Source organism: Bombus pyrosoma, linkage group LG13, assembly GCF_014825855.1.
Source record: "Bombus pyrosoma isolate SC7728 linkage group LG13, ASM1482585v1, whole genome shotgun sequence".
Classification (NCBI taxonomy): domain Eukaryota; kingdom Metazoa; phylum Arthropoda; class Insecta; order Hymenoptera; family Apidae; genus Bombus; species Bombus pyrosoma.
In genome coordinates, this window is record NC_057782.1 from 8,493,530 (window position 1) to 8,506,369 (window position 12,840).

The following is a 12,840-nucleotide window of genomic DNA, read 5'->3' on the forward strand; positions in this document are numbered from 1 at the left end:
CGATGCCATCCGATGGTTAAGTTTATCTCATTACAGGGCCCCGTGGTACGGAAACCAGAGCGACTCGTTGCCCCCGGTCGTTGTTAATTACACTCGACTCTGCTGGCAATTAAGGAAATTAGCAGATAGGTAGGCAGACCGACCGCGTCGTCTACGATAGCCGGCTCTGCATCGGTTCTCTCTCGAATGCAAATCCATTGTGCAACTACTGCAACGGGCCAGCGTTGCATCGTTACCAATGCGGTGAAATTCGTTCCAGTTGCGTTCGCAGCTCGTTAGGCCGATTACACAACGTTGCGCAACCTTCTCCTCTCAGGGGCACTGGAACGTTTTTTTTCTATCTGTCCTCTCTGTGCTTTCTCATCACGAGCTTCTCGATCATCGAACAAAAAATTACGAGGTACTGCAACGTATTTTACTTTGCGATATTTCTGTTTACTTCTAGCGATTACTCTGCGCGCGCCAAACACCAAACCTTGTTACCACATCAGTCGTACGTCTACTTTGAGCCATTGTTTGTTGCGTTCAGCTTCCTGTATCCTTCTGTATCCTTTTAGTAGAACATTACAAGCCACTTATCGTCTGCAACGTCACACCGCTAGCGTTAGATGGAAATTAATTTCGACCAGCACAGCCAGCGACCATATCTGAGCTGAACGCTTCTCGCACCAAATAAATCTATCCTTTCTGTAGCTTTCCAACCTCTGAACCATCGAAAGGGCTACTTACATAGATGAAAGAGACGCGAGGTACAAAGGATGTCGACCGTTAGCGCAAGGTGCGTGGCCAAGCTCGTAACCGCGATAGCCGAGCAACGACGTTGCGTACAATGTCTCCAGTCGCGGATGTCGATGACCCTCGAACGTCGGTATCGGGACAAGGAGAGGATGGTAGAAGGAGAGGCAGAGGAGAGGGAGACGGAGGGGAAGGAGAAAACGGTAGAAGCGGTGGACGAAGATGGAAGAGTAAGGAAAATAAAAAGGCACAAGCTCCTCAAGGGAAGAGGTGGAAGAAGGTACTTCGTAGACCGGATGGTGGGTAGGAGCACGAGGTCGTCGGACTGACCGGTGTGTTTAGTAGTTAGGAAGCTAATGGATGCCTTAAAGGACGATGGATACACACAAGGTTGTGTTGCACGACGTAGACTCTGATCCCGGTGTTAGCACCGATTTCCTGGTCCGCCGCTCTACACCAGAGGGCAACGAGCACTTAACGCTTTGCTCGACTCCCCTACCTCTCCTCTTGACCCTGGGTCATTGATCTTACACCAGGCTACGTATATAGTTTTAATGTGTCTATGCTCGGTAGCTTTAAGTAACACGCCGTTTCGAACTTTGCGGTTGATCCCTGGTCGTGGGAAGAAACAACAGACATCCAATTTAGGAGAGCACGACCACCAAAACGTTGTAATATCTGACTTACGATGTGGTCACTCGTCAGACACTCGACGCCAAGTCGTCGTATTTTAGGTCATGTCGGTCCTTCGACTCGGTGACTCCAGTCCGAAGGGAAAGCTTGTTTCTTTTCGCGTTTTTAATTGCGAGAACCACGGCTGAAAAGTATGAAAAATAACGTTTCTTTTATCGTTCAGAAGTTACACCGATTTGTTCTGTGATGTGAAACGCGTAGAAAAAGCGACATCCACATCGCGCGAATTTATGGGAGCAAGTCGTTCGTTGCTTAAGAGCGTATGGTACATCCAAGCGAAAACGTATACCGCAAAGAGGTCGCAGCCTCAAGCTCTCGATGCTTTTCTCTGTCTCGATCATCGTGCAAAAGCTTCGAAGAGCTCCTCGTCGCGTCTCGTACAAATCCAGCACTGGATGGAGATACCACTACGGTGAAAGTGTATACTTTCTATGGAGTTCGCGGCACTACCGCGTTCAGCCTCGGTTAGAACTTTATTCCACGTTGTGAACAAATTTGCGAGACTCGATGCCGGATAACTGGTTCATCCCTGAAGCCGAAGATTCAAAGGAACGAGATGTAAAAGCGAATCGCGGCTATTGGTTCGCGCTTCTTCAACATGGGACACGGTCGGATGATCGAGCGAGGTCGTAAGTACGCTTTAAGTCCCGCACGGATACCAGAGATTCGCTGGAAAAATAATAACGTAGCTGGCGCTATTTAAGAGAAACAAACATAGTGAAAGTATTGTTGCGTTCTTAAATATTAAGGTCGATCACGAAACCGTGAGCAAACTATTCCTTGATATTCCCACGGATCCTGCAGCGATCAAATGAGACGCGATCGTCTCTTGGACCGAGAAATGTGCAATAAATTTTAGTTTGCGTTTTCATCACCGTGCAGATCATAATACTTTTGTACTTGTAAATAATAATAGACTCCGTGAACGCTGTAGAAACGAATGATCATTCTCTTTCGTATTAACACGTTTGCTTGCTACTGAAATGTCTCGGCATATGTATACTGCGACGTCTTAATTATTTGAAAGTTAGCTGCTAGACTGTCGACGATAACTGCTTATGCAATTTTGAGTTTCTGCATCTTTGCGTTCCAGGAAAGAGATTCGAGAAGTTAGAAATTTTGCAAATAACTTTCGTAAGCTTCTACTAATTTCATATTTACGTTAAATTCGACACTCGAAACGTATAAACTTTAACTAACCACTGATTTTAGGATCGCGCTACTCGTATATCGTTTCCATCTACAGTACCGGCCGCGGAGATCGAAGAGCAGGAAATGTCCAGGAGTTTCTTTAACCAGAGAAGCACGACAGTGGAACGGTCCAGTTTCCTGCTTGGTATACTTTCGTGACGCCTCGAGTTACAACTTTGACGTTATCCGTGGTTCAAGGAGCTCGTAAATTCGAACCGTTGCTTGCCAATATCGCAGCTACATAAATATAGGCGGTAAACGTTTGCAATTACCGCTTCCAGGTGCAATTTTATTTGTTACAAATTGCTAATTAATTTTGTTCCTTGAGAGTCTTGAGAGCCTTGCATTGCCGGATAACGCGATCACGAACCTTCAGCTTCGCCAAATTATCCCGCTACGTCTCGCCTTCTAGCTTCATCCTCGTCTTCGCGGCAATTGCATGCTTCGAGATGTTCCGTTCTTTCGTTTTCTTCTCGGAACGTAGTCATAGGATTGCGAGCGCGTCGATTTAACGCGCTCCTCGCGACTAGACCTCCGCGTAGAGGGCTTCTTGCTATCTGGCTGTTGCAGCAAATCTCCCGTTTATCCTCTAACGACCTTAACGCCACAAAAACCGTCGCACCCCGGGAACATTTGCCTTCCTTTCTCACAGAGGCTACCAATTTGCAATAAAAATCACGGGAAATTGCGATAAATTTAACAACGCGACGTACATAATTGCACATCGATTTCTTGCACTGTTAATGTTATACAGAGAAGTCGTTTACAAAGTTTTTGACAGTGTTTCCTGGGAAACGCATGCGGTGCGTCAGAAACGGGTTAAGGGATTAACGATCGTTGCGCAATGAAACTCGAATACGTAGAAACGTTTAGGAAACACGAGAACGCGAAGTCGATATTTTATCGCGCCGCAGCCTCGAGGATTATCTCGGAAACGCGACTTTCACGCGGCGTTTCGTAGCGGCATTTGAAAATTTGTTAACGAACGTTTATGGGAAATCTGAAATGCGCAAAGGCATACTGGATGCCCATAATATGGAAAATGCATGTATTGCACACAGTAAAATAGTTGGTAGCAAAATATATTTATAGTAAAATACTTGTTACAATATGCGAGCGGCGAAGCTTATTGAGATATCGTGTGTTTAATTATGTTCGGAATATGAATTTTCATAAACACATCCGCAGTTTAATCATTGCGGTTCAATTTATCAGTAATTTTATAATTGAAATACGTTTCGTCGAAAACGCGTAATTATCCAGATACTTTTCAAAGATAGCGAATACATGTTACAAGATAAACATATAATTTTTTAATTTCCGGTGTAACAGTTCCGAACGTTGGCTCGTGAGACGCCCGTGCACGCATCAACTACCTCGAACCCAGCTATTTTACATTTCCGCGGAGAAATCCGAAGCGCCAGGCCAGCAACGTCTAGATCCCGTGATTTCTCGTTGGAACCCGTTGATCAGGCTTGTTTTCTTCCACCGCTACCATAGAAGGTCTTCTCCTTTCATCGAACGCAGAAATTCCACTCCTCGAAACGTGAATTTAGTCTTTTGCGTGCTTGTGGCAGTTCCTCGTCTTTCGCGAAAAAGGTTGTATGAAATCGATAAAACCGCGGAAGCTGAGCTAAATTATGCTACGCTGAGTTTAAAAATATTTTCATTACTATTGTAGTACAAGACCTTACAGTACAGTTTAGCTTAGCTTTCGATGGAAACGCTTTTGCATATGTATGTATGCAAACTTTAAAACTTAACATAAACGACGTATGTTTAGTACCTCTGACTTGATGAATCGGTAAATTCGAGCTACGCCAATGGTGAATATATACGTGGTCCAGCAAGTGTGTCGACTTCGGTCTTGTCGACGACAATCACGCTCGCGCGATTCCGCGTTCGCTTAGACGAAAGTCGAGTTTCTGTCACGATACCTTTCAAGGTCAGGACTTAATGCGCCCACGTAATTAACCTCCAACGAGTTGCCAAGCGGCACTTTGTATTTTCACGGAGAAATCCGACCGCGGCTCCTCGTTAGAGACTTCGAACCAACCTCGTTTTCTTCGGCTGGCATGCGCTCCGATCGAACTCGGATTCAAGCTACTTAAAATTCATCACATTTCACGACTACAACGTTTACTTGGTCAGAGACGGTTTTATCGAAACTAGAAAACGTTAATCGATATACGCGTGTTTCTTAGTCAAGTTTTCTAGTCGATAGATGGTTTGAAATATCCGACCGAGGTAACAAATAACCGAACGCTTTTTCTTGAAATTATCTCTCTCAAGATTTAGCCAGAGTATATCGGAATTAAGTTTTGCAATCTGCCGATGAGCTCACAGATTCGAAATATCGTTGCTCGTATTACTTGCAATAATCTCTTATCAATTTAGGCGAAACCTTCTTATCTTGTAATTTCTCTTTCAATATATATATATATATACACAATATATTTCCCAATTGGTTTCAAATCTGAAATATTTCACGTGGCACGTACGATGCGTAGACATGAAGAAATATTATTGGTAAATGTTCGAATCGTGAATCAATGCATAAGAACACCTCGTATCATGTACGACACGACCACCCCAATTAGATTCATGAAGATTCACGATCCAGACACATTAATCACAACTGCAGTTCTTCTTCCTGGAGAACGAGTCCACGTTCGTTCGTTAAGTTAGAAACGAGCTTCTCTGTAACGGTCGTGAATAAAATTTCGGCCTCGATTTATCGCACCACCTGTTGGCTACAGCTCGCAGCTGCCTCCTCGCTATTACGGGGAATTTGTTCACCGGCGTAACGAACGCGGCGCGGCGGTTCTCGCAGGTGCTACCTCGACGGGACGAAAAATACAATTTCGATTTCTTGCTCTCCGCTTGACGCCGTTCCCCGAGACTTTTGCCCGTCATCCTAACACGAGCAAATATCTTGGTTCGTGTAATTTGCCAGGTTTATTCGAGCGACTCCGGCGAGAAGAACGTGGCACGGCGTTGCGCAAAACTTGAAGACACGTTGCTCGATTCCACCGAGTTGAGATTAAGACGCGAGATTGTACAGGGTGTCCCACGTGTTCTCGTTCAGCGATGAACACGCTGACGAAGTTTGAACAGAGAAACACAGGGACATTTTGTACGGTTGGCTGTTTCGTGGAAGAAATATCGCGCGAGTGTTGAGCAACAGTCTCGATGCATCGCATTTCCAAGACAAATTAGACTCGAAGGTAGATGCGATTTGTTGGAAGAAGGCGCGATCTTTACGAGAATCGTGCATACGCGAGCGGTAACAACGGAGCGTGGGAGTTCGACCTGGGCTCGACCAGGGAAATCGAGATCACGTGCATAGCAATGCAGCTACGGCGCGCACACTCGATCTGCGTTCACTTCCTCGACTTCTGAACTTGTTTCCTAGCGTTTACGTGCATTACGTAAATCCACGTTGGGCTCTTTACCTTCGTTCGCCATCGCGTTTCACCCGGTGACCCGAACGAAAGCTTCGCCACGTTATGTTCCGACTGTGGCCCCTGTTTATCTCTTTCAGTCGTTTGATCCTGCATACATATATTCTGCGAACTTTACGAAAGTATTTGAACACCTACAAGGAGATGGCGAGAAGCGCGAAATCTCGAATAAGTTGATTGTATCTGCCTTCGATGTCTTAGGTCGATGGTAAAACGAACTCGAAAGGACTCGAGTACCAAGTCCTTTGTTCTCGAAAATTAACGAGTTTTCTTTATATTTTACATTAGAAATACTTTTGGTACTAAGTTTTCACGATCTACCTTAGTACATTTTTGATTATTTTTGCTTACGGTATTTAGTATCGCATATTTTTACATACTGTTGTATACTACATGTCGTGTAACAATATGTATTGATATTGCATGTATATATTACACACGCATATATATATATGTTTTATTAATCTTGAAAACTTTTACGGATTTTACATTTTGGAACATTTTATGAATGCGTTACGCGATTGCAGATTTATACGCTTCATAGTTTAGACCGTACGATCGAAAGAACGACGTCGGAGGTTTATTTTGCTCGCTATATCGGCCGTATCACTGTTGTAGAAGGGTTAGTTGCTTTATTAGGAACGGGGAAATCTGCGAAGCGATTTCATTGTATCGAACTCGAGATATCCTGGAAACAATGCTCGCAATCTCTTGCCACCTAATGGCGCAACTGTAAATCCGATATTACGGCGACAGCGATTGCGACGCTGTAATTATAGCGATGTCCGATGCTGTTGCCAGGTCTAGCTGGAAAATTAGAACCCTCGGGTAAATGAAAGTTCAAATAACCTCCAATTATCGCAATCTTCTATTCTCTGGAAACGATTGCCTTTCCTTTCTAAAGCGCACAATCTTGTTACGCCTTCGTCGAAGCGATCGGTTCAAGCGTTCTCTTTTCGTTAGTCTTTCTAATCTTTCGTTTCCTTCGAAGCAATGAAAATCTACACGCTCGTGACTTTAGCGTAAAGGGGACGATATAAAGTTCCAAAAGATCGAAGACGAACTGCCTTAGATGCGTTCCTCTCTTTTCCCTTTGTTCAGACGTTAACGTCAGATAGATCTGGCAGTGTAACAGCCTGTAATTAGAACGTAGATAAGAGGCCCGTTCGGTGGAGTCTGACCACGATCGTCGACAACTATTGGCATTTGCCAACCTACATACCTAGACAAGCCGTGGTTCTCACTCGTCGGAGAGCGAGCTGGCCGCTTGATCAACGAGAGAGAGGTAGCAAGACACGAGTTAAACCGTCCGGCGACGTCGATCTCGCAACCAGTTTATCAAGTGAAAAGCATCCACGCCGATACTCGGAACAGCCGCGAAGATAACCCGGTCGAGCTACAAAAATCTTCAAACCGAGCGCACGCGAACTGTGTACGACTTTTGTGTACGAACTTTATCACCGAAGGTATCGTGAGATTTTTTATCGGCGATGCGATTCCTCCGCGAGCTACAGCCGATCCGGAGCAATGCCACCGATAATTGCATCAATGATCTCACGCTGCCTCGGCACCGTAAAATTTTCCCGACTGCAAAATCAACGCGCTCGTTAACAGTTTTATGGTCGTCGATGATAATTAAAGCGACGTGCAGCGTGCTTCTCGCTCGGAAGTATTCACGCGAGCTATCCGCAATGTGTACAGTAGGTGAACGCGACGTAGCGAGGGACGTTCGTAAAATTAGAATACTAAAGGCGATTAATTGATCTAGCTACAGCTGAAGTATAATCGTCGAAAAAGTGCGTCGAACAATGTGTAGAAAAGTTACGGCGATCGAGTATTTTGTAAAAACTTCTGTGTATATTTTCAGACTCGTTTCAAATGTCGCTAGTGTAATAGCGTTTCATACAACAAAACATATTCAGAGAATATTTCTCTAAGCGTTGGAATACTTTTGTTTGGATACCGTAACAAATATATTTCAGACATTACTGCAAGGGAAGAAACGATTCTGTGCTGTTGACATCGTTCCGTGAGCCAGGCTCCATAGATCCTGCGGGTCCTTATGACGTCCAATAGCTTTGAAATTAATTGTTACGAGCATTGAAAGTTGTAAAGTTTAACCACTGACCGATTTTACGACCTCGCTATATGGCTTCCATCTACTATACCTGAACCTGATCGTTGACGACCCAAGCAGGGCATCGTCTCGTTCCCTGATTTACTCTGTGGGATACCGACCTCGTAACAATGCTCTCTAAGGACATTTACACCGGTGTCCGTCCCTCGATTCATTCGCTTCATGGGTCCTTCGTAACGAGCAACTCTATGCAGAAAAATCATGACAAGCGTCCAGGATATTTTCTGTTCTATCGATGGCTAACTGAGATGTAATTCGATCGATATCATGGAAAGAGATCGGGCGTTCGGAACCTGTAAACTCAAATACTGCAATTGAAACATTCAAGGGATACAAATTGCCATAATAAAGCTCTGTTGCTATCGGGTCTCCTAATTTGGCAATTAGTCGAATACAGGTACAAATGAGGTAACGGAATAGTAAGTAGCTTTAAGTTATCGCTCATAAATATCCCCGGGCACTTGGGTTAATCCGTAGTAATAGTACGCAATGTCTACCAAAGCCAATAGGAAAGAATTACCAGGAAGGATAATAACTGTAACCAGGTTTTATTACATTTTCTATGAGGGTACCAGTCTGCAATTCTATAATACCTGTTAGAAACCTACGGATAATATAGTTTACCGTTTATGCCAATATTTGTACATTTTCTATATAGTATAATAATTTATCCCTTCTTAATCTTTCTTTTGATTTAGACGTGAAAAATCGTTTAAAGGCACAGAGTTTGTCAGGTAACGAAGTAATTCTACGAGATTTAACAGTTACGAAATTTTACTATAACTCACTAACGATACGAGTTTTGTTAATGCATATTAGATCTCTTACAAACAGAAGGAGAACATTTTATTCCAAATTTATTTATAATTTCCCGTCAGCAATTGATCGCAAATACTTTAAGCGAACAAAAACGAAATTTCATATCATTCAGCCATATCGATATGGTGGCGAAACGTACACGGCGTTCCGTCTAATTCCGTTGTTGTATCGGCCTCGTTCGATCTCGAGGCCGTTCCCAAACGAGTCGTTCGTGGACCGGGAAAAACGTCTCGGCGTTGCAAAAAGAAACGAGACTCGTGCGATTAACGGTGATGCTTTCACCGTTGTTCTTAGGACTAGAGGCCGAGAATCGAAAGAGACGGTCGACAAGAGCGTTGCCCGCGCAACTTCGCTTTCTACAGGTTGTTTAGATCATCGGATTACAAGCGTACGTACCGTTTCGACGCGTTCGTGATGCACAGGGTATCGTCGATCGTCTTGGTATCGTTCGAAAATTTAGCCGCGCAATTTATAGATTATTTGTTGTTTACCGAGTGGAAAATTAGAACGCGAAGCCAGACGCAGAATTTCCATACATTATGTGCAATTAGAAAAGCGCGAGCATAACGGGTTTGTATCTGCTCGTTGATGAAAGAGCGAAAGTAAAGCGTTCACGCGTACAACTTCCTCGCGCAACGTTACTTCACTCGTGACGTCTTTGTTCGTCACGCTCAACAGAGATAGACACGCGTTTCTAATTAATTTTTTATGGATTGTGGGGTTTAGCTTTGAATAACGCGCCTGTATTTGAATATATAATGCATTGTACAAGATGTAACGCACGATAATTAGACCGTGGATATCTGTGCAAACGCATATTTTTATAGAATATTGGTAGTTAAGTGAAACTTGGAGAGGAAATTTATTTTGCGTCCAGCAGATTTCAGTCGCGTACTATTTATCCTACGTTTCATATTTTTTTGCGTTTTCATATTTCATTGCGTATGTTTCATTCATCGCGTGTGTCTTTTAGGAACATTTGTAAAGACGTAACCTCATACAGGTACAGGTATATTACAACATTTTTTTAACGCTTTTCATTGCTTTCGCAGAGGCAAATACGCGGCAGTGAGAAGATGTCGAGAGAGATCGAGCGGAAGGCAATGGGCCGCGAAATTTCTAAGGAAGAGGAGACGGGCACAGGAATTGAGGGCGGAAGCCCTGCACGAAGTCGCGGTGCTGGATGCCGCGGCGAACTGTTCTCGTCTGGTGTCCTTGCACGAGGTGTTCGAAACGAACACGGAGATGGTCCTGGTTTTAGAATTGTAAGTTGCGTTCTCTCTGATTCTCCATTCTCGAGGCCGAATTCCAGAATGTGTATATGTGTACCGTTTTCAATTCAAAGGGCTCCCGGTGGTGAATTACAAATGATTCTGGACAGAGACGAAGTTCCGGAAGAACGACAAGTTGCCAGATTACTCAAGCAAATTTTAGGCGGAATAGCCTTCCTGCATTCCCTGAACGTCGCCCATCTTGACATTAAGGTGAGTGTCGAAAGTTGTCCGATGCCTGCGAGAAAATTGTTACGCTACATAGGGTGTCCCAGATTTTTCCAGTCAAACTTTGAGAATTTCGTGAGAATGTCGTTTGAAACAGTACGAGCGATATATAAAGCTAGTAGAACATCAATATAGTCGACTGAGTCATTCAGTTGAAATTAAATTCGAGCAAACTTCACGGAATAATATGTACCGTACGTAGATTCAATTCTTTATCGCCGTCAGTGTTCTATCGACAGGAACGGCAAACACTTTGAAAGTATTAACACTTTTCGATTACATTGATTGCGAATCTACTCTCTTATCTTATAGCATAGCAACGGCAAGTAGACTACCGTTCCTTCGTATCTTCTATTTTTGTTCTAACTTTTTTAACAAAGTTTTAAATGAAACGACCTACACTGCCTACACTGTTTAGTATTAAATCGAACGTTTTTCATTGTTTTTATTCTCCATTATTATTATTATTATTATTTCATTAGAAATCTGTTATTTCGTTCGCATCATGCGGCCAGGTATAAAATAAAATCGTGTTTGTTAAAGTTTCCCCGTAAATGCGACGTGTAGCTTATAACATATCTTATTTATATCCGTAGAATATGAATATAATTAATGCAAACTTGGAATACCATGTATAGCAAGCTTGACAGAAGGAAATATTCCGGTCGAGAGTGTTTCTTATCTACCGAACATTAAAAACAACGAAGAATCCGATAAGAGTTGGTAGATTGTGGTTTCTGCAAATAAGTCTTATCTAGATTTTTCCTGTCGGGTTGAAAAACCTTCTCGGAGAATTGGCACGCGTACCTTTACGACCATGAAAGGACACGGATAAAAACTAGAACAGCGAGCGTACGATCTCCGAGTCGCGCCTAATCTCGAGGACCGAACTCGGTGATGAAAAGAAACTCGTTGGCAACGAAACGACGATGTTTCAGGACGGTGCTGGCAGTTTCTCAGCAACGCAACGTGCCCGGCCTCTTGGTCGGTGCGAACGACCTAAATCGTTATGTAAAAGTATCCGTATAACAGGGCGAGCTTTGCCAAATCTCGATTCGAGCGCGAAAACTGTTGCATCGTCGCGACGTCGAGACGATGTTACGCGTCGTTAAAGAGGGCATCGATCCGTGGCTAGATCGTCGATCGATTTTACCGCGACTAACATCTTCTTGCACAATTGAACTAATGTTGCTAGTAGACAGCGGATTTTTATCCATTTATGGGAACTTTGAAGATGCAAAAGTGCATACAATTTATATATATATAGTATGCAAAAATATATAAAATAGTATAGCAGCGTATTTATTACTTATATTTAGAGGATAAGATACGCTTTTCGTTTAAGTTTCGTTTCTTCAATTATGTTCGCAGAAATGGAAAAATAGAAATCCGTGGTTTAATTATTAGCGTCTTTTTCGTGCCGCGTATGATCTTTTCTGCCGGATGAGCACTCCAGCTAATTCTTATAGCGATAGAATCGATCTGTTTATGGGAAACGTAAGAATACTATCGGGAATTTAAATCTACGATGCGTACTACGAGGGTTGCATTAATTTGTCGTTTCCCCACATTCGCATTGTTGTCTCGGAAAGTAACTTTCTCGCGAATTCAAATATTTGCTAGAAAGCGGGGACGCTTTCGTTGGAATGCAGAAAGGAGAAGACGCGCGTTTCCTCGCTACGTTGTTATCGCAAAACGTGTATTTGTTTAAAAAAAAAAAAGATCATAAAGCAGAACGGCGAGACACGTGCACGAACGGGAAGGAATCACCGCGATGGAATTCCGACGAAACTGGCTCCGATACGACGTTTCTGCCTACTCGAAATTATTTTTGTACCAGCCACGAGGGAGTCGCGTCTCGCCGCGAAACTTTGACTCGAAAATAACTCGACGCGCCTCTCCTCTTAGCCTTTTCACCCCGAGAATAATATCCAGAGGAAAGAACGGGATCTCTGTCCTCTTTAATTAAAATGTCTTTCCATTTTTTTCACGTTTCAAGATACGTTGAAATATTTAAAGTACTCGGTGTCTTGCTTCCATTTATGCAACGTTATATCGCTCGTTCTCTCTAACAACGGCATAATTCAATATTCGCAGCATTATCTTTTTACCAGCCAACTCGTAAAATTTATCACATTTAGAGACTCGCGGCATCTGTTCGAACGCTTTATCATTTCAAAGAAGCTAATAGTGAAAACGTGACGAACTTTACAAATACGTAGACTTTGTATTTTAACTATTTAAACTTGTAAAGAGGACGAATCTCGTTTCTCGTACGAGCGCCAGAGTCCTCTCGGTAACA

General features: G+C 43.2%; 1 protein-coding gene across 2 annotated transcripts in view; it reads left to right on the forward strand.

Annotated features, from left to right (window-relative positions):
* Positions 1–12,840, forward strand: part of LOC122574518 (serine/threonine-protein kinase 17B-like) — a 64,387-nt gene that overhangs the window by 34,922 nt on the left and 16,625 nt on the right. Inside the window, exons 2-4 of one of the 2 annotated variants that reach the window (XM_043742217.1) lie at positions 446–2,057; positions 10,092–10,304; positions 10,385–10,523. In XM_043742217.1, coding sequence (XP_043598152.1) covers positions 1,936–2,057; positions 10,092–10,304; positions 10,385–10,523 — 474 coding nt within the window. In that variant the 5' untranslated portion in view covers positions 446–1,935. The remainder of the gene's footprint in view (positions 1–445; positions 2,058–10,091; positions 10,305–10,384; positions 10,524–12,840) is intronic. The other variant, XM_043742216.1, reaches the window with a different exon arrangement.